The sequence below is a fragment of the Balaenoptera ricei genome, chromosome 6 (genome assembly GCF_028023285.1).
Source record: "Balaenoptera ricei isolate mBalRic1 chromosome 6, mBalRic1.hap2, whole genome shotgun sequence".
In the NCBI taxonomy this organism is placed as follows: Eukaryota; Metazoa; Chordata; class Mammalia; order Artiodactyla; family Balaenopteridae; genus Balaenoptera; species Balaenoptera ricei.
In genome coordinates this window covers 88,180,872-88,202,927 of record NC_082644.1, presented here as the reverse complement: position 1 = coordinate 88,202,927, position 22,056 = coordinate 88,180,872, and the positions used below count along the sequence as shown (strand labels likewise).

The 22,056-nt window shown below is 50.7% G+C and overlaps 1 protein-coding gene across 4 annotated transcripts in view; it reads left to right on the top strand.

Annotated features, from left to right (window-relative positions):
- The first annotated feature begins 526 nt into the window (after positions 1-526).
- The window catches only part of SHB (SH2 domain containing adaptor protein B), a 133,304-nt gene continuing 111,774 nt past the window's right edge, over positions 527-22,056 (top strand). For 3 of the 4 annotated variants that reach the window (XM_059925120.1, XM_059925117.1, XM_059925119.1), the window contains exon 1: positions 768-1,735. In XM_059925120.1, the coding sequence (XP_059781103.1) occupies positions 1,025-1,735 (711 nt within the window). In that variant the 5' untranslated portion in view covers positions 768-1,024. Of the gene's footprint in view, positions 1,736-22,056 lie in introns of all 4 variants that reach the window. The other variant, XM_059925116.1, reaches the window with a different exon arrangement.

Below are 22,056 nucleotides of genomic sequence, written 5' to 3'. Positions count from 1 at the left end.
CGTGTCCCCAACAGTGGGGATCCCTGGGTAGCACAGCGCGCGGGTCCCGGGGAAGGGTTTGGCCTCTGCGCGCTGCAGGCTTAGGCTGGCAACCTCTCGCCCTAGGCGGCGGCGGACTGCGAGCGAGGCGGGGCCGGTTGCGCCGCGGGACCCCGACGCCCTCAGGCGAGACCCAGGGCCTGGCGCCGAGGCGGCCACAGGAGGTGGCGCGTGCTGAAGAGGAGAGCTGCTTCTGCCCAGGACCCGGGCGCAAGAGGGGCGGAGCCAGGGCCGAGGTCTGGGAGCAGGACGTGTGGGGGTGGGCGGGGCGGGGTCTGCGGGGGCGGGCTGGGGGCGGGGCGCGCGCTGGCCCGGGGAGGGCGGGGCCGCGGCGCGGGGCGGGCTCTGGCGGCCCGAGTGTCACACACGCGGCGGTTCGGGAGGCGGCGACAGCGGCAGCAGCAGGCGCCGCCGGGACGGGCACGGGCGCGCGGGCTCGGGCGGGCGCCGGCTGCCTCCTCCCTCCTTCGTCGCTTGCTCGCTCGCTCTCCGGCCCGCTTGCTAGCCGGCCGGGTGCCGAGCTCGCTACAGCGTTCTCGGGAAGGAAGAAGTGGGGGGCCGAGGACGCCGACAAGTTCCAGCAGTACCAGGGATCCGGGCCAAGGCGGTGGCTGCGGTTCCGACGGGGCAGGAGCGCGCTCCGTGGCGGAGCGCACGGCCAGAGCGTCCGAGGAGGGGGGGAGCCCGGGCCTTTAGTTATCTGTGGGGCCGCGGCCGGATCCCATGAGACGCGCCCGCGAAGGGCACAAGATCCGAAGCCCGGGAGGCGCGCGGAGGAGGCGGAGGGCGGTGCTGCAGCGGCCGGAGCCCGGGAGCGGCCGGCAGGAGGCGGCGGAGAGAACTTGAACTTGGCGTCGGGAGCGGGCGCCCCGGACGCCCCTCGCCGGGGCCGGGGCGCCGAGGGACCTGGGCGGCAGCACTGCCCCCCGAATGGCCGCGGCGGCGGACCCGGCTCCCGCGCCGCGGCCCTAGGCGGCCTCTCGCCATGGCCAAGTGGCTGAACAAGTACTTCAGCTTGGGCAACAGCAAGACCAAGAGCCCCCCGCAGCCGCCGCGGCCCGACTACCGCGAGCAGCGGCGCCGGGGCGAGCGGCCCTCGCAGCACCCCCAGGCCGTGCCGCAGGCCCCCTCGGCCACCTCGGCGTCCTGCGGTACGGCCGCCGCCTCCTGCTTCTCGGCCTCGTCGGGATCGCTGCCCGACGACAGCGGCAGCACTAGCGACCTCATCCGCGCCTACCGCGCACAGAAGGAGCGCGACTTTGAGGACCCTTACAACGGGCCCGGCTCGTCTCTGCGCAAACTGCGCGCCATGTGCCGCCTGGACTACTGCGGCGGCGGGGAGCCAGGCGGGGGCCAGCGTGCCTTCTCGGCCTCGTCCGCGTCGGGCGCCGCGGGCTGCTGCTGTGCCTCCTCCGGCGTGGGCGCTGCCGCGTCTTCGTCCTCGTCCTCGGGCTCTCCGCACCTCTACCGCAGCAGCAGCGAGCGGCGGCCCGCCACGCCAGCCGAGGTGCGCTACATCTCCCCCAAGCACCGCCTCATTAAGGTGGAGAGTGCCGCGGGCGGTGCCGCAGAACACCCGGGGGGCTCCTGCTCAGGCGGCCGCACCTGGAGCCCGACGGCCTGCGGAAGCAAGAAACTGCTCAACAAGTGTGGCGCCTCGGCCGCGGAAGAGAGCGGTGCCGGCAAAAAGGACAAGGTAAGGCGCCCCTCGGCTTCACCCGAGGTTCCAGAGCCACTGTGCGCACGGGTAAACTGAGGCACCGCTCTAGTTTCGAGTTCCTACATCCACTCGGGCTAGGACCTTGGGGTCAGGCCTCTCAACGGTGCTTCCCAGTTCTGCCTCTGCACGCGCTTTGCCGCCGATCGGCGGCCTCCTGACACAGTCTCTTTCACTGTTGCTGCCAAAACGTCCTCTCCCTGAGCCCACAGCCAGGTGCCCGTTTCGGAAGTAGCCTGACGAGAGCGCCCCGCCCAGCCTTGCCCAAGAAAGAGACACCCAACTAGCCCTTCAGCCCCCCGAGAAGGAAAGTCAGAGAGGCAGAGCTGTCACGGACTTAAAAGCGTGTTTACTCTTGTCTACCTCCTCTTCCTCCTGCCCCTGATTCTATACATGGGAAACTGAGGTCCAGAGCTGGGAAGGGACTCGCCGGATATTACCCATTTCCGATGGCAGATTCAGACCGGCTGTCTTTAAATGGATATATGTAAATCACTCTAAACGCCCTGCCCTGACCCACCCCCCGCGCCAGGTTTCGAAATGGGGCGGCCTTTTGTACTGGAGCTGCACCGGGAACCCCCAAGCGTGCTCTTCCAGTTGCAGTGAGCTGGCCTACAAGAGCGCTCCACTTAGACCTGTCAGTTCCTCCAGCCGCGCATGGGAGGGGTCCGCCTACCCAGCCAGCTGGAAGGAGACCCACCCCTCCAAACCTCACCTTCCTTCCTGACCTTACCCCCACCCCATACAGCCCCAGGGATGAGGCGGACGATTTTGTGCAACCCCCCTCCCTAACAAATCAGACCATCTTGATCCCCCACCTTTGAAGCAGGTTAGTTAATTCCAGCCAGATGGGGCCCTCTCCTCCCCCTTCACACTCCTGTGACACCCTCCTTTCCCCCATGAAATAATACTTGTTCTGTCTACTTCTGGTGGAAGGCAGTGTTTTGATTACATCTGAGGCCCAGTGCCTTGCAATGGCTATCAGGCCGCTGTCCCTCTTGTTCTCCTCTGGCCCCCTACCTTCTCCCAAAGGTAAACTTTTGCCCAGGTGTGGGCTGGGGGAGACTGATGGCGTCTGAGTTTCTTTTAGGACTGGATGTCCAGACAAGAGGGAGACAGGCTCCTACCTGCCAGCTGGTGCTTGGAAAGGGATCTTTTTTGTTTTCCAGGCAGGAGGAGTAAGGGGATGCCCCTCCTGATTTTTTTCTGCCTGACTTCCTCTCCCCAAGGTCCTAGGTCCCCCGAGTACCCCCTCCTCCCCGCTCTGGGTCTGCTGAAGGCATCGTGGGCAGTCGGTGGATTCCACCTCCCTCTGGGCCAGTTTTGGGGACATATCTTGGAAGCATGGACTCTGGGCTTCCTAAGCACCCAGGATGCCATACCTAAATGACGAAGAGCTGGAAGCCAGGTGGCCACCCAGGTGCTGCCTTGGGGACAGAGGAGGTTTCTCCGAGAGCCCCCAGGATTATGGGTTTGTGGTTGATCTATGAGGGAAACAGCAGAGAGGCTCCCTGCTGCCTTATGTGTGGCCCAGGCTTGGCTAGGTGCTGGCCTGGGAGAACCTGAAGTCCCTGGGGATGGAAGGACGGCCCAGCCTAGCTCTCCAGAGAGATTGTGCCTTCCCCCGTTACTCCATGACCACCTCCCAGGTGGGCAAATCTCCTTTCTCTACCACTGCTTGTCGTTCTGCTTGCTCACTAAAGTCTTCCTTTATGGTTTTCAAAACTTTAGTAAATGTTTTTTCTAATTACAATTAAGACTGTTTCAAATACTGAGGAATAATAAGTTTTATAGCTGGAGTGTCAAGTGTGTTGAAGACTTGGCTTGTTTGTATTTCTTACAGGTCTTCTCTGTGCTCTCCCTTGCTGGGTACTAGAGCAGGGTCTAGTGAATACTGTGGCCTAGGCCGCAGTGTGCATGATAAGTGCCGTGATGGGACGTGGTCAGGGAGGACCATTATTATGGTTGGCTGCAGAAGAGAGCCTGGTGCTGTAGGGGACTACAGGTAAAGGCCCTGTGGCTGGAATTCAGAGGTTAGAGTTGGGCAGGACCCCAGAGAGACAGGAGGGCCCGGGTCAGGGAGGACCTTGAAAGCTAAGCACAGTGAGGGCCAGTGAGGGGGTTAGGCTGCTAAATGATGTGAGCAAATGTCGTTTTTAAAAAGATCTCTCTGGGGACTTCTCTGATGGCGCAGTTGTTAAGAATCTGCCTGCCAATGCAGGGGACATGGGTTTGAACCCTGGTCCAGGAAGATTTCCCCATGCTGCGGAGCAACTGAGCCCGTGAGCCACAACTACTGAACCTGTGCTCTAGAGCCCGTGAGCCACAACTACTGAGCCCACGTGCTGCAACTACTGAAGCCCGCGTGCCTAGAGCCTGTGCTCTAATCACTGCAACTAGAGAAAACCTGTGTGCAGCAACGAAGACCCAACGCAGTCAAAAAAAAAAAAAAGATCTCTCTGGGCTGCATTTTCACATACTAGGTTGTGATCCTTGGAGTTGGAGGGATTGTGGCTACCAGATTCCTTCTAACGAGAACGAGTAGGAGGGGAAGGAGCCCGGAAGGGTCATAGTATGCAGTGGTTCTCAAACCGGCACCCGGAGGACGGGTTAAAACACAGATTGTGAGACCCATCGCCTGAAGTGCCTGAGTCACCACACCTGGTGTGGGCCTGAGAATGTGCATTTCTAACAGATTCTCAGGTGATCTTTTGCTGCTGATCCTGGGACCACACTTAGAGAACACGAATGCAACAGTGGCTTCTTAACCCTCCCTCTGGGTCTTCTGGTCAGAGCTGCTTTGGGATGCAGACTCTGGATGCCCTCATCTCTGCCCTCTGTGTGGGGCTGCCTCCTAATCCGGGGCTAACACCCACCCCCCATTCCTGGCTAGGCAGCCAGGAGGCAGCCTGGTTTTCACATTATTTCCAGCCAGATAGCTTTTGGAAGGTCAGGCATACTGCAGATCCAGCCCTGAACACCCCAGAGCCCGCCTTCTGCCCCTCACCCACAGATCCAGGAAAACCTACTTCTAGCCCACTTAATCTCAGACCCAGCTTCCTTTTTTCTGTTGTTAGGAGTTAGGAAAAGAACCCCTAGGACTGTTGAATGCCCCCTGTGTGCCAAGCCCTGTGTTTTTAACATCGGCCTGTGTTGAGAGTTGCTATGGCTTGGGAGTAGGAGCTATTGGTCCACAGATACTCCTTTCAGGGCCTCCATTGCCACCTCCCAACCAGCTTTATCTTTGGAGGGCCCTTCTCCTGCTTCCCTTAGTTACCTGTGCTTCCTTCTGACACATACTTGGGCATCTTTCTATTCTCCCAGGTAAGTCGGGGGGCACACACACACCTGGTCACGTATGCCCCACTCAGCCAGCCTCCAGTTTGGGGCATTTTCCCTTTTAGAATTATCTGTAACAGACTGTGTTTTCAGTTTAACCAGCTTTTCCCTGCACTTATTTTTGTGCTCAGAGATCCCTCGGTACAAGGGCGAGCTAGGAGGAAGGGAATAAAGGCTGCAAAAGACTTGGCAGTAATCTTTGGCCTAAGCCTCCGGAGGACATCTACACACATTGTCTTTTCATCGTTTGTTTCCCAGTGTTTTTGTCTTGGGGAATTTAGTGAGGTCTTCACCTAGGAGGCAGCTTTGAGCTGGATCTAAAGACGGAAGTGGAATTTCAGCGCAGGGAGAAGGCTGACTGCAGCCTGCGGGAGCACTTAGGTGCCTGTGCTGTGAGTGTACATGCATATGTGTGTCCATATATGTATGTGTGTGGGCGTATGTGTGTGCAAATATATGTATGAAACCTTAATGTGGAGAGTGTTCTTAGAAACCGGAGCTTTCTTGCAGTGGGCCTCACTTGGGGAATGAGAGGTGACAATGTGAGATACGTGGGGGCCTGAGTTTAGACCCCACAGGGGGATCCTTGAAGACTGTTGAGTCAGGAAAAGGATAGACTCAGAGCCATGGTTGAGGAGCATCCCAGGTTACAAACAGCTGCCGCAGTCTGGGGGAAATGGGTTTGGAGTTAGGAGGCAATTACAATACAGTCCGAGTGAGACACAGTGAGGGCCTGAACTCCTGGGAAGAGAAAAACAAAACTTTAGTAGGTGGAAATATTATTCCTTCAGGTTGTCTTTATAAAAAAATAATGATGACAAAGAGGCCAGTAACTTGGTAGGTCTCCTTTTGTGCAGCCAAACAGGGCTCATCCAGTTATGTTTTCTGCTGAAGTCTTGTTTCTTTTATCATAATTAAGTAAATGTTTCCACTGCAACTGAGAAAGTCAAGATGCACCATGACATCAGTTCCCCAAGTTTTAAATACATGCTGATGTGTACCAACAATTTATATTTGGTCAGCATCCACAGAGTTGAGTTAAATAACATGTTTCCTAAGGAATAAATAATATCATGTTCAACTTTTTTTTTTTTTTAAACACTCAGCAAACAGTTTCTGAGCAGCGTGCTAAGCAGGGGGGAATTCAGAGAGAATAAGTGGTGGCCAGCTTTCCAAGAGGGAAGCTTTTCAGTTTGTAGTTGAACACGAGCTTTTCAAGATCTAGTCTGGGAGACAGAGATGGGTAATGAGGCAGTGTTGCAACATGTGGCATGCCAGAAAAGAAGGGTGTGCACAGGGCTGGGAGGGCCTCAACTCTGTGAATTCAAGGAGGGCTTTCAGGGGGTGGCAGCATTTGAGCTTCTCCATGCAGAAGCTTGTGCCAGGAGAATGGTTGGAGGCTCTGAAGGGTGGGTGTGGCAGGAGGTTGCAGATGGAGGTTGGAGCCACAACAGGAAGAGAGTGTCTCACGTGTCTTTGTGGGGAGTTGTGACTCGTCTTTCAGTCCTTTTCACTTCAAATCATTGATGTATAGCTTGATTGAAGCCAGGGTCAAGCATGAGCTGTCAGTCATTTCTATTTGGTTAACAGCCACATTCTCCAGTTCTGAGAAAGTAATTGATTGGAAAGGTAAGAGCCAAGCTTGGTAGCTGTGGTTTGGCTTGGAACACTTTCTCCTTTGAAGTCCTGTCCCTTGAAAGTAGTGTGAGAAAAATGCTGCATATCAAATCCAGTTTTTCCCATTGATTCCCCAGAAGAGAAATACGTTCTCCAGGCTTCAGGCTAACCACTTAATTGGTCATTGAATCCTTACAATCACCCGAGAAGGGGTTTATGTACTGTATCAGTTAGCTATTGCTGCATAACAAATCACCCCAAACTCTGGTTTTAAACCAGAGGTTAGCAAAGTTTCTTAAAGAGCCAGTTAGTAAATAATTTTAGCTTGCAGGCCAGACAGCCCCCATCACAACTATTCTGCCATTGTAGCTTGAAAGCAGACATAGACAATACATAAATTAAAAGGGTATAGCTGTATCCAGTCTTTATTTACAAAAATGGGCAGCTGGCCTGTGGTCTGTAGTTTCCAACCCCTGCTTTAAATGATAAGCCTTTATTATTGACCATGAACTCACACGTCAGCTGAGTAGTTTTTCTGGCCTCAGCTGGGCTCACTCAGGCATCTAAGGTCAGTGTGGAGTGTGTGTGCTGCCCTGCCAGTCCTAGCCGGGCTCTCTTACATGTACGGGGATGCCTGGTTTAGGATGGCCTTGGCTATATCAAGTAAGCTCTGTTCCATGTGGTCTCTCATCTTCCAGCGAGTTAGCCTTGTTCATATGATGGTGTCAGGGTTCCAAGAAATTACAGAAGCCCATACAGTTTCTTGAGGTTAGAAACTGGCCTACTGTCCCTACTGTCCCTTCTGCTGCATTCTGTTGACCAAAGCAAGTCATAAGGCCAGCCAGGATTCAGGGATAGAGGAGGAGCTGCGAAGTCCCATGGCAGAGGACAGGGATACAGGTGGGCCATTAATTGGGGCCTTTAGTGCTATTCCTCTACCATGGATAGTATTGCCCCCATTTTACAGATAAAGAAACTGAGGCTTAGCGGTAATAACTTGCCTAATGTCACGCAGCTACCAAGTGATGGGGCCCGGTTTATACCTGTTCAATCTGAATTCAAAGCCTGTATGCTTTTTATCAATTTGTTCCTCTCCTTTCAATGATTTAGATGGAGATAGTAAGACTCTGATTTTTTATTTATTTATTTTTTTGACTGCGTTGGGTCTTCATTGCTGCACACCGGCTTTCTCTATTTGCAGCGAGCAGGGGCTACTCTTCGTTGCGGTGCACGGGCTTCTCATTGTGGTGGCTTCTCTTGTTGCGGAGCATGGGCTCTAGGCATGCGGGCTTCAGTAGTTGCAGCATGCAGGCCCTAGAGCGCACGGGCTTCAGTAGTTTTGGTATGTGGGCTCAGTAGTTGTGGCCCGTGGGCTCTAGAGCGCAGGATCAGTAGTTGTGGTGCACGGTCTTAGTTGCTCTGCGGCATGTGGGATCTTCCCAGACCAGGGATCAAACCCGTGTCCCCTGAATTGGCAGGTGGATTCTCAACCACTACATCACCAGGGAAGTCCCAAGACTCTGATATTTACTGAAATGTGTGTTGTATGTCTCCTGCTCCCCTTCACTTAATGCTCCTCTTCTTGCACCCCCTCCCCCATCCCTTTCAGTCTGGGCTTTGATGGTCCCCAAAGGCGCCCCTGAGCTGGCTTTTCTCTCTCCCTCCCTCATCTCCCTCTGAGTTCCATAAATGAGATGTTAATGCAGCACTTGAGTTATTTCATAGAGAAATTCTGCACACAGAGTTGCCACTTCCCAAGGGACAGCTGCACAAGATCACAAGATGTGTGTCTTGTAACTTACGTCTTCTCATTCAAGGACTGGCGAGGCCGTGTGTGCTCTTTTAAGAAAAAAAAAAAAAACTGGTGTCTTGGCCCTTGTCAACAAGGAACCTAAGTTTCCTTGAAGGAGATCAGATGACCATCTTCTAATCTGACAACCTCAGAACATGACTGATTTCCCCAGACTGAACCCCCAAGACTTGACCTCGTCCTCTCCCCCAAAGCATTTCTGACCCATAAAATAGATGTTAAAAGGCAAATCTGAAACAGGTGTGTTTTCCTCTGGCCATTTAAGCAAAGCTGAACCTGCCTGTGGTCGAGTGCTTCCTTGGGCAGTTTCACTTGGAGCTGACTTTCTCATCTTGTGCTGAGAGAGCCAAGTGGTAGTGGCCTGTGGCGAAGGGGTAGCTCAGGCTGGGCCCTAGAAAATAAATTGGGATTTGTGGCTTTGAAGCAGAGAGCTGGGTTGCTGGCTGGCTGATGGCAGCACCTCCGTCGGCTTTCTGAGGGGGGCTGTTCCTGCAGGATGGAGACAGGCTGCTGGTGGTGTCTGCCACACTGACTTGTAACTGGTTTGGCTTGTGTTGACTGAGAAATTGCCATATGCAGGCCACTGTCAGGAGCTGTGTGGATACAGGGATGAACCAGGGGTTGGGTAGTGCCTGCCTGTAAGGAGCTTATTTTCTGGTGAGGACACAGGAACCAAGGTTAGAACACAGCTCTGTATGGCAGAATTTATCTATAAACAAAGTGGTGTGTGTGAGCTGAGAGCCATCCTGGCACAGAAGCTGTTCTGGGCAGAGCCTTGATTCCGTGGACCTAAAGGAGAAGCAGGGTCAGGAGGAGGTTCATTTCAACTGGGGGAAGCAGGGAAGGCTTCTTGGAGGAGGAGGCATTTGAGTCAAGAAAGAGTAGTCACTCGAATTTAAGGAGCTTTCCACAATAGCAGTATTAGCCAGTACTTCCATTGCATATACTCTAAGCCAGACATTGTTCTTTGTGCTCTACATGCGCTAACTCTTACTGCTCACCAGAGTCCCTTGAGGTGGATGCTACTGTCATTCCCATTTTACATATGAGAGCATGAGGCAGAGAGGTTAAGTAACTTGTCTAGGGTCACCCTGCCAGTAAGTGGCAGAGATGAGATTTGAAGCTGGATTTAGGGTCTTTGTTTTGAACCACTGTGACATATCACCTCAGGCTGCACAGTCTCATGCCTGAATTTTCTCTGCCTTATTTGTGGCTAGATTTAAACTCTTACAAAAATCCTGTCTGTTAGCATTGTAGGACCTACCCAAATTCCTACATTTGGGTGAGTATTCCACAGCTTAAAAGGCACTTTCACACCCATAATTAATTTGATTCTAAGAGTCACTCTGTGAGGAAGGTGCTGTAACGCCCATTTTACAGATGGAAAAACTGAGGGTCTAGGGAGGCATGGAGCCCGCCCTGCCTCCCAGCAGGTACTGGCCGAGCCAGTGGCCAGGCTGTTGACCTTGTGTTCTGAGCCCAGTGCCCTTTGTGCCGGGGTGGTGTGGAGGTGGTTTGGCCAAAGCTCCAGTCCACAGGAAGGGTGACAGCCTGATTGATTTCCGGTTCTTTCCGTGTTTTGATTCTGAAACGAGTTACTGAGATCATTAAGGAGCATCGACAGAGGACCTTGCTTCCACAATGGAATTTTCCTTCTCTTCCTGTTTGGTATTTTCCAGTAATATTTCTATTAATGTTTCACTTTCGGAGGCACTGGCTTCCTGAGAGTTTGCACTTTCTCAATTGATGAGCCAGGAAGAACTGAATTTTCCTCTAAATCATTCAGTTCCTTTCCATCTTCTCCAAGGGGAGCTCTTTCTGGATTTCCCATTATGCTGTAGAGGAAGGATCTTGGAGGTGGGTCCAAGGGATGGAGAGAGAATTAGTCAGGGCCCTGGGGAATGACTCAGGCCCCGAGTTTTCCAAGCAGGACTTAAGAGTTATGGTCAGAAAGGGGCTTCCCAAGGCCAGGGAGGGGAGAAATGACTTGATAGGTGGGTGGGCTGGGGCGGGGGTACCGCTGGTCCACTGTTGGGCCTTCACTTACAGGCTGGACCCCGAGTCCTCAGCTGGGCCATGAGAGCCCATACCAAGTCCTTTCTCCTCATTCATTCATTAAACAGACATTGTTGAGAATGGGCTACATGCTGGGTATTGTTCTATTTAGATGCTGGGGATACAGCCGTGGACAAAACATAAAAATTCATGCTACTCTGAGTTTGCCCTCTCATGAGAGGATTCAAGCAAATAAAGTATGTCGGGTAGAGTGTAGAGAAAAGTAAAGCTGGAGTGGGCCTGAGTTTGGGGTGGGGTGCTGTTTCAGATGGGTGCTCAGAGGGCTTTGCTGAAGGGTGTGATGGTGTGATTCACACGGCTCTCGGAGAGAAGTGCATTCCAGGCAGAGAGAACAGTCAGGGCAAAAGTCCAAGGCAGGAGCACGCCTGGCTGCTTCAGGGAGATTGGCATGACTGAGTGGAGCAGGTGGAGAGGAAGTGGGGAGACGAGTTCTGAGAGGTGGGACAGGGAGGCTGAGTGTTTCGGGCCTCTCTCGCTTTATCTCTGGGTGAGATGGGAAGTCAGTGGAGGTTCTGAGCAGAGGAATGACGTCATCTGGCTTTTGGGTTTTGAAAGGATCACTCTGGCTGCCTATTGGAGAATAGACTGGAGGGGACCAGCCAGGAGGCCAGCTGGGAGGACACCTTCAGCCATGGGAACTGGGGTGCTAGCGGTGGGTGATGAGAGGAGACCAGATTCAGGACATGTCCTGAAGGTAGAGCTGCAGGATTTCCTGACAGATGAAGTGTGAGATGTGAGGGGTGAGGAGAGTCACAGATGACTCCAGGTCTTAGCTTGAGCAGCCGGGAGGGTGGATTGTCATTAGCTGAGATGGGAGGACCCTGGAAGTGCAGTCACAGTCCAGCCAGTGGAGTTGAGCCAGCAACTGAGTCCTGGGACTAAGAGCCAAACACGCTCTGAGAACCCAGAGGAGGCATGGGTGGCCTCTGTCTGGGGCTGGGGGAAACCACCAGGAAGAAGAAGTCAGCTGGGAGGTGGGTCCAGAGGAAGGTGCACATCGGGCATCCCAGACCGAAGGGGTCCTGTCGACAGTGACTGAGATTGGAAAGGGACCCCTGCTGGGCGCAAGCAGGTGTGGCCAGAGCCTGGGGATTGACTGGTGTAACTGCACGTGATAGAGGAAAGAGGTAGGGAGTTGGATGTGAAGGGCCACCTGCCACTGGTCGAAAATTGCCCCAGTTCTCCAAATTGGGAGGCCACCTGCTGTGTTGTGTGCCTCAGCTGGGCACCAGAGCAGGGTGAAGAGGAGGCTGGAACCTGCCTGTTTTGCTAAGCAGAGCATTTCATTACGGAGCACTTGTGATTGTTGCGAATGTTCTTTCTCATCTGGGGCTCACCAGTAGGTGGGCTACGAGGAGGAGGCAAACAGAAGGAGGAAGAAAGGAACTTTCCTGGTTTCTACAGGCCACAGCTAAACTCTAAAAATGAAAATGACCAGAAAGTTCTTCACAGTGAAGCTTCACTGTTTTGTGGGGCGTGCACTCCCAGAAAGCCAGACAGCCTCGTAATCCTCCCGGTGCATTCCAAAGCCGTGCATGTGATTTGGGGCCCGCGTGGCATTCGCGGAATGACGCAGCCCCTACCTGCTCTCCCGTGTGGGGCAGATGCGAGTTGGCCGTGCTCTAAGGCTGTTCCTCAGAACAGCAAGCTTGGATTTTCTGATATATTTCAACGTTTATCTCTGTGTTAACTTTTTTCTTCCCCCTTCAACAAAACTAAGACAGGTTTGGTATAGAAAATGCTGATTAGCAAAACTAAAATAGAAACCAACTTTAACTCTATGATTCAGAGAAACAGCTGTTAACATTTCACTGTTTTTCCATCTAGCCTTTTTTTCAGTGCATATATATGTGTGTGTGTGTGTGTGTGTCTGTGTATATATATATATTTCCCTTCACAAAAATTAATATTGTGTGTATCTATTTGTGTTTTTTTTGATTAAAGACATGGAAAGATGTCTACATTGTCTTAAACATTCAACAACAGTAATTTAATGTCTGTATAGTATTCGATTTGCTTATTTAGGCTCTCCCTAGTTTTCACTAATTTAACCGTGCTATAATGAACATCTTTGTAACTTAATTCTTTGCATAAATAAGTCTGTGATTACTTCTCTGGGATTGATTCCCAGAGGGAATTGGTGGGTAGGAAGATAAAAATTTTGATACATTCTTTCAAATACTGGAAAGACCTTACAAGTTTTCTCCTGCTTTAGTCTAATGCAATTTAGTTTAATTTGCAGTTTCTTAGGTTATTAGTGCATATGTTTGTTGACTGCTTGTGTCTCTTTTCCAAAATTGTGTACTTCTATCTGTCCATCCTTTCTGCCATAGGGTTTATCTTTTTATTGATTCGTAAGAGCTCTTTGTGGATTAAGGATGGCAGCCCCTCGCCTGCCATTTGGGTTGCAGGGTATTTTTTTTTTTACAAGTTTGTAATTTGCCTTTCCGCTCTGTATCTGGTGATTGCTTTTGTTGTTTACACTGAATGGTTTTCTGTTGCTGAATCAGTCGATGTTTCTCATGATTTTTGAGTGTGCTGCTTAGAAAAGTTTTCTGTACTCCAATGTCTTTTCTTCTAATACTTTGATGGTTTCTTTCTTTCTTTCTTTCTTTGGCTGCGTCAGGTCTTAGTTGTGGCACATGGGATTGTTCGTTGCAGCATGCAGGCTTTTTTGTTGCACTGCGCGGGTTTCTCTAGTTGCAGCATGCGGGCTTAGTTGCCCTGTGTCCTGTGGGATCTTAGTTTCCCGACCAGGGATCGAACCCACGTCCCCTGCATTGGAAGGCAGATTCTTAACCACTGAATCACCAGGGAAGTCCCTCTTTCTTTTTTAACGTTGACATTTTAATCTGGAGTTTAATTTCAGGGTATGAGGTGGGGTTTTAATTTTATTTTTCCGGATGACCAGTCTGTGTCTGGACATCCTCTCCTCCTTGCTTGCTCTGTGAGCTGTCTGTATTTCTTCAGGTGCCTTTTTAGACTTCAATATTTTGACTCCGTCTTGCCCTGACTGCGTTAAGTTCTCATCAGCTATTATGATAATGATGATTTCACCTTGTCTTTATAAAATGACACCTTCCATCTGCAGATACCCATGCACTTATTATACATTCAACTCCTGACACCTGAGGGAAGTAACTGGGTATTAGCACTTCATCTTTGGATGCCATACCTGACGCGGTGGGTGGGATGAGGCCAGGAAAGCTTCGCCTCACCTCTACTGGAGTCAGCTTCCCCCTCCAGGACCAGGGGGCCGGCTGTCTAGGTATATTCAGTGCAACCACTTACTGTTCGCCCTGCCTATGTAGCCTTATCTGGGTGGGTCCATTTCAGCTTTCACACGGTGACTTTTGTGGAGAAAGGGGTGCAGCATTCAGTCATCCATGCAGCAAACATTTTTTAGATACCCACCATGTTCTAGCACTGGGCTGAGTCGTGCAGACCATCAGCAATGAGTAAGCCCCGGCACTCTAACTCAGAGCCCAGGAGGGGATATTGGGAAGGCCCAGGAATATCTCTAGTGCAAGGCAGAAAGTGTTCAGTGCCAGGATACAGAGGCAGGTAATGACTCTGAGTAACAAGAAGCATTGCAACCTGAGGTGGGCACGGGCAACACTGTAGTAGACCATGGGTAGCAGAGCTCAGACTGGAAGGATGGAGAGGACTTGAAGGTGTGGTATGTGGGGACTATATTATTTTGGTCATTTAAATTTTTTTCGCACCCACCAAAGTCCAGTGCAAGTGACATGAATTCACAGAGTTCTTCCCCCACCCGCCGACCTTTTCTGTCCCCTCAACCCAGGTGTCCTATGTCTCCAATTAGTGAGAGACCCTTTCCGAGGCTCTGTTGCATGTTCTTCTTTTTCTGGCTCAGGCCAGTGTCGGGATAATCCATCCTGCAGTGTCTGCTGTGGGGTTTGTGACATTAATGAATTGGTGTTGATGGAACAGATTAAATCCCGGAGTGTTCACAGTGAATAAATCAAGGAAAAAAAGATGCAGAATTTTCTGCATGAACACGGATGAACATTTTTATGGTTTTAAGAGGCTGAGGGTGTCTGCCTAATTCACTATGCTGTGTGTCACACCATGTCAGTGAACCCTACCTAGACCAGCCATGGCAGCACAGATCACCAGGAGAGCATTTTTCAAAATTTTTGTTTGCCTGGGCTCCACCTCACACTAATTACACCATGGTTTCTGGGGATAGAGCCTGAGTATCAGTACTTTTGGAAGGTCCCCATATGATTCTGATATGCAGCCAGTGCTGAAAGTTGCTGTCCTGGAACTTAGTTTGGGGTTCCAGGGGAGCCTAGGGATCATCCAGTCCAACCCTCCTGCATCCGTGCCTGAAAACTTCCAGTGATGGGGGGATTTGTCACATGACCACACACTCCTTTGCACAGCTGAGCTTTCAAGTTTTTTCTGCTGTTCCCTCCAACTTAGTACAGGTTTGTTGAGTACCTGGTGTTTATGGGAGCTCTGCTGGCTGACCTCTTTCTCTCTGTGGATTCTGTTATTGTTTTAGTTGGACTCTGAGGTCAAGCAGAACCAGTCTAACCTTACTTCTTCCACATGACGACCCTCAGATGTGTGATCGTATCTTCAAAGGCAGAGGGAAGCTGCAGGCTGTAACATTTCCCCACAGAGCCAGATTCCCAGCCAGGACACCAACTGCTAAGGGCAAGTACCCTTCAGCATCACAAGTGTGGAGGGCATTGATGGACCCCCAGTCCAGGAGCTTCCTGGGCAGGAAGTGGCAGGCTGGAGCGGGTTCTGCGTTGGGGGGCTGAGGTTGACACTGAGGAGTTAATCCTTCTGAAGCGTGACCAGATGGGGAGCAGAGCATCATTGGATTCGATTCCCAGGTGGATTTTGGGGGTCTCAGGGCAAAGAGAGCAGGAGAGCAGCAGTCAGGAGTAGATTCCGGGGGAGCGGGTGGGATCTTGCCATCAGGACCTCAGCGCTGAGCAGGTAACAAGCAGAGCAGAAGCTGCCCGGCTGAGAGCGGCGTGGTGTCAGGAGCCAGGTATTCTCGGGCCAGGTGTTTGCTACACCACTACACACCACAGGTGCCCAGAGCTGTTGATCCAAACACAGCAGGACCCTAGGGGTGTCCACTGTGGTGATGTGAAATGAGCACTAGTTTTGGGGTCAGAAGTCTGGGCTCAAATCCTGGACCTGGTGCTCAGAAGCTTAGTAATTTGGGATTAGCTTCTCCGGGCCTGGAATGCCCATCTGTCCTAACATGGGCGTAGTAATAATAGAGGGTGTTTCCTGACCCCTCACTCTGTGCCTCGTGCCTGTGGGACACTTTCTGTGTGTGATCCTCACGGCCAGTCTTTGAGGTGGTTCTGTTAGAATCCCCTTTTTACAGATGATGAAACATTCTGGAGATGAGGTTCAGGGGCAGTACCTAGGGTCTTTGTGAGGATTTAATAAAATTATTTGTTTAAATGGCTAAGCACAATGCGTGGCATGTAGGAAGAGCTTTATGAATTCTTTTGGGCACAGTCTGTCCTGGGCCTCAACCCAGCCTCGAACTCTGGGCTTCTTATAGCCACAGTCAAGCCAGTGGGACTTCCCTTTCTGGCCAGGTGAGGTTGTCCTCAAAAAGTATCCCTGTCCTTATCTTGACAGTCAGTTTGTGGTTGACCTATGATTCTCTGCAGTGGGAGAATAGAAGTAAAAACTCTACCTGGATCACCACTCTGTTCTGAGTGCTTTATGAATATTAACTCACTGAACCTCATGACACCCTAGGAGGTAAGTTCTATTGAGTCCCATTTTACAGATGGAGAAACTAGGGCAAACAGATGTGTGGGTTTTTTTTTTTTTAAGTACTTTGTCAATAGGTGACACAGCTAGTAATGAGCAGAGCTGCAGGTAGGGGTGTGAAGCCCAGGAAGTTAGTTTGGCTTCTGTCTGCCCTTAACCTCTATGCTACACAGCTATAGGGAACAGTGACAGAGGTCAGTTCTGTATCATCTGGTTGTTCCAAAACCATGAGTCCAGAGCCATTTAAAAACCATAGCTCTCTGCTGTTGATAAAGCATCTGGTTTGGGCCAGGCACTCTCCATATGTCTTCTCAGGATAATGCTGCCAAAGTAGCATCAGGAAGGCTTCATGGAGGAGGTGGCACGGGAGCTGGGCCTTCATGGATACAGAGGATTTGGATATTTAGAGATTTGTGAATGTTAGGAGGACATCCTGGGAGGGGCATTGCGAGTGGTCCGAAGTGACTGAAGGAGAGGCTGTGAGAAGACAAAAGAGAAAATATACAAGAGTGAGAGATAAGGCCAGGTGACAGAAGGCCCGAGGAACAGGCCACAGAGTTTGGTCTGTCCTCTGGTAATGAAAGGTGATGGAGCACAGGAGTGACAGGGTCAGATCTGGGCTTTAGGAAAAACCTATCTGTCTCCATCTTAAGAGGATGGGTTAGAGAGGGTTGGGGGAGGGAGGCCTAAGCTGAGCCTGGGGGTGGGGAGCCCCGTTAGGAGGACACCAAATGCTTTAGGCAAAGGCAGCAAGGGCTTGACCCCAGTCTGCATTCTTTATTTATTTATTTTTAAAAATATTTATTTATTACTGAACAGCTAGCTCCTCTATGAGGGAAGTTGTGTGGGGTGAAGGAGGTAGGAGAGCATGCACTGTTTGTTCTGGGGGGCCGCAGAGCTAGTCACCTGACCTTGAGACTGAGGTTCAGCTCTCCCATCTGTTGACAGCACCTCGGGGAGTTGGAGGCAGCCCAGGATGTCCGGGCAAACGATAGCAGGTCGAAGGAGCCACAGTACAGCTGCTGCTGGAGGCTTCAGAAGAAGGGAATGTAAAAGGGAGAAGGGAGTGCTGGGGTTCTGGCTGCCACTAGGGTGCTGACCTTCAGAGCACATCCTCCACAGGAGGAGCTCTGAGAAGCAGTAAGTGCTCAGGAGGCTTTGGGTCCCCAGGGGGGAAGAAACATTAGCCTTGATGAAGATGTTTGCTGGGCTCAGTTGAAGGGTCCCCTGAGGATCCCTGGCCAGTTCCTCTCATTCATGGCTGAATCAGAGGCCCCTCTGGCCAGCAGAGCACGCTTCCCAATTCCTGAAGAGATGCTTTGTAAATAAAGATCTAGGCATAATGTGCCATCAGGCCAGCTCAGGGGGCTCTTGCCACATGCTTGGGGCACACGCTTGGGGAATTCAGCTGTCATTCAGCTCCTCCTTGCTGGGCTTCTGCAAGGCCTGGGATCCATCTGAAGGCCATCTGTGGCGTGACTGTGAAGTGACAAGATGGTGGGAATCGGTGTCATCACTTCCGAGTCACCCACAGGACAGCTGAGAACATTGTCAAGGCCTGGATCACACACGCAGGCCTTGGGCCTGATGTTGTCAAAGTGCAGACGCCCAAACCAGGCGTGCATCTGGGGCCTTGCCTTCCTTCTCTTGTCCTGCCCCACCCTGATTTTTGTGTGCACCCTTGATTCTGGTTTTTATCACCCGCAGACTAGGGCAGAAGTGGGCCTGATTTTGAAAAAGCTGAGGAACTTTTCTCCATCCAGGCAAACCCTTTGTGTTGAGGAGTCCTTAAACTTATTAGACATGAAGCCTCCAGAGGAAGCAGAAATTGCTTCTGACGGCTCACAGAGATCCCTGAATGAGGAGTTTGGAAGTAAGAAATCAGTGGATGAGGGTGAGGGCACATTTTTTTGGGGGGGGGGCACTATTTAATTTCTCTCCTAAATTAGAATGCCTTTCTTTATACCTGTCAGATCCTTTGGGGAATGGTTATTCCAGAAAATTTCATAACTTCTTTGCTTTTGATGGTTTCTTCTGGTTTTACCTATTTCTCTACAACCCAGCAAGTACTTTGGAACATTGGATTCCTTCAGGTTCAGAGGCTATAGTTCTGTCTGTGCTCAAATATTTCTTACTCTGCAAGTAAATTTCAGTTGTACACCTTCATTCAGTCAGAGGGTCATTTTAACTGGGACATTGCTGATGGGTGGGAAGGAGACTTTAAATTTATAAAGGGTACTGAAACAAAACAAGAAGTTCATGCCATTTTGTGTTCCCCAGACTTTTCTTTAAAAAATTCGGAAAGGGAAATCAGGGCTTCCCTTGTAGGAAGAAGGAAGACTTCCTTAGAAGATCTGGATTTTTGAATTTCAAAGGCTTGTTTGAATGTGAAATCTAAGGTCATCCTGTATTCACAGTCTAAAAATCAGGAAGAAGTGAGTTAGATTGTCATTATTAAGTTTATCCCTGCAGCCACTAGGGGCATGACATTTTCTATTCCATAGTTCTTTAGTGGTAAAAGAGAATCTTACCCATTGCTGAATAAAAGACCACTTGAGCCCTGTTGCTGAAGAACTGTGGCATGTTTCCCTGCATTGGTCTGTGGTTGGATGGTCAAGACTGACAAACATTGACAGGTGGACCCAGAATCACAGGATGTGTCTCAGGGATTTGTAGCAAGCTGTGTGTGTTTTAGATCATCATGCACTCGATTTTAAAACACTCCGGAATACCCTCTCCGATGCTGGCCTAGGGACCTGAGAGCAGCAGTGTGGAGCAGTGAGAGAGCACTGACTGTTCAGGCTTAGTCTGGGTTCAAGTTGAGGGTCTGTGACCTTGGGTAAGTCATTGACCTCCCTGAGCCTATTTTCCCATCTTTAAATGAGGGTGTTTATCCCTATCATGAGGTCAGCCAATAAGGCCACTGTAAAAGGACCTTATAAATCAAGGTTGCCTTAAAAATGTTGTAGACTTGGTTCCAGGTCAGAAAGAGTAACGGGAAACTGAGGGAACAACACAGAGAAGCTGAAAAGTTGCTACTCTCTGGCCCAGTGGTTCCCCTGTTAGGAGTTTATCCTAAGGAGAGAGTGAAGAGAGTCACAATGATTTAGCTACCAGTATCCTACAGCATTTGGAAAAACAAAAAAAAAAGGAAATTACCTAAATATCCAACTGTGGGAAATGGCACATGCATATGGTGGAAAGGAATGCGGCCACCCAAAGTTGGGTTGAGTAACTCAACTGCAGAAGAGTCAAGAGGGGAAAGGCTCACCACAGAAGACTGTGAAAGTAGGGTATAAGAAACCGAATAGTTGTAGTCTCCCCCTACCCCATTCCCACCTACACAGGTAGAAAAAAGGCCAGAAGTAAATAGACCCAAATGTGGATAGTGGTTGTCACTGCAAGGTTGGATATTTTTCAGTTTTTAAAAGCAAACACTATTTAATCACAAAGGTACATTTTTTCCAAGTAAATTAATGACATGGCAAAGGCAAGGGGAATGGGAAGGTGAGCCAGTGCAGGCTCTCTGCCTCCCAGCCAGGCTCTGCCCAGCCTTGTGAATGAGCAGTTGAACTTCAAAGCCAGGGCAGAGAGAGCGTCTCATTGTGTTGGAATGTGGGCGATGAGGCTCACAGGAAGTGATGACAAGCCCTTTGTTATATAAGCTCACCAGGCTGGCTCGGCGGTGCCAGCGCTGGCCCTTGGTGCCCGATCAGGACATCATCTGTCTGTGTCTGTGGTCACAGCCCTCTTATCGGAACTGCGCAGCCAGGCACCGGAAGATACAATGCACACCCTCTCTTCCTTTACTCCCACTGGCACATTGGGCTATTGCATGCAAGGAGAAAGGCCAGCTTGAAGGAACTTACTGGCATTATTTACGACCAGGGAAGGTGTGGGGATTTTCCCTTGACCCTTCGGAAGACATCTATCCTGGCTGCCTCCAAAAGCCAGGGCTACCTGCCTTCATCTACTTCTGTTTCTCGGTTCCTATTGGTCTGTGCTGTGTTTACAACCGTGGTCCTGCTGAAGGAGTTAGTCCCGGAAAGAGGGGACGATTCCCTCGGGCTGGGAATGTGGCTGCTCCAAAGGCAGATTGCAATTTCCCTCTCTGTTAACTTCCCTACAGCAGGCAGGCCGAACCGGGCCATGCACAGGACAGGTGCCCACAGAAGCCATGCAGTCTTGGAGTTTCCTGTATGGAAGGGTGTGTCTGTGCAAGCGCTGTGGCTAAAGATAGTGGAATGTTGAACCCATTGCACTTGCCCTCGCACCAGAGATTCTGAGCTACTTTATATTGAGAACCTATTGTATGCTGTACTCTGCTGGGTGCTTTAGGTACAACACTAAACTGTAATCCTCCCAGGAACTCTGCAAGGAGGTTATTGTCCATTTTTTGTATAAGAAAACAGACTCAGGGCAGGGGACCTGGCCAAGGCCTGTCAAATTTCCGTGTTTTTATTGACATTCCTGTCTTACTGGATACCAGGGACTCAGCGTGTACTCATTTTTTATTTACACTCGCAGCTCCTGGCTCAGAACTTGGAACACTCTAACCACTCTGGATGAATTGAACCTTGAGACTCCATGCTGGGTGGCTTTGGACAAGTCCCTTCTCCTCTGTGGGCCACAGTGCCTCCATTTGTAATGGCCAGGTGTTCTTCTCTGTCAGCAGGCCCCGTCTTTTCCAAAGACTTCCCAGGACAGCCATCCCCAGACCACAGATTCCTGTGGAATGCAGTTGGTCTTATAAGAGGTCTTTTACTATCAGGCTGAGGCCCGAACATCAGATGACTGTTGTCCCCAATTAACGAGAAACAAGAAATAAAGTTGCGCAGCTTTATAATGAAACCACATTTCTCACCGCCATTTCAGTTCACCCAGTGTTTAAGGCACACGTTCTGCCCTTGGCAGGCTCATGTGTTTCATTCCTTGGCCTGATCGCCCACCTTTCACCTGAATTGGTTTGAAAAGCCTTGGGTAGTTTCCAGAAATTAAATCCACTCTAGAGGACGGAAGATTTACCACCCCAAGATGTTTAAAGAAGTGTGTGGCCTCCTCTGGGGGCCCTACTCAGAGAGGAGCGCAGAGGGGCTTTGGGAACAAGGTTGTTCCTCCCAACAGGAGGGCCAAAGGGGGGGGCCCCTTGTTCTTGTTTGCATGTGTCAGTTCCCACGCCTCAGCAAACTTTCCGTAAAGGGCCAGGTGGTAAGTATTTTCAGCTGTGGGGACAACATGCAGCCCCTCAATTCTTCCCTTGTTGTTAGAAAGCGGCCACAGACAATATGTAAATGAGTGGGTGTGGCTGTGTTCCAATAAAACTTTATTTACAAAAATAAAACTTTGCAGACGTCTAGTCTAAAATGTTAGGCACATCTCTTCATAATCACAGCCCATGTTGACTTGTTCCCTCTGTGTTTTGTACATACTTGTTTTGACCTCCTGATTGTATGGAAGCTCCCCCCACCCCCACCCCAGCTCCCACCCCTCCCCACACCCGTGGGTTTTTTGCAAGCTGTCTCTGATCTAGACATGCTATAAGAGCTTTCATCAATACTCAGTTGCACAGAAGTAGCCCACATTCTCATGTCAAAAAGTATGTCTTTTAAAAATGCACCATTTTTTCCTACAACTGTGTTGTCCTGTGTAGGGTCTCTTGTTGTACAGTCTGGCTCAT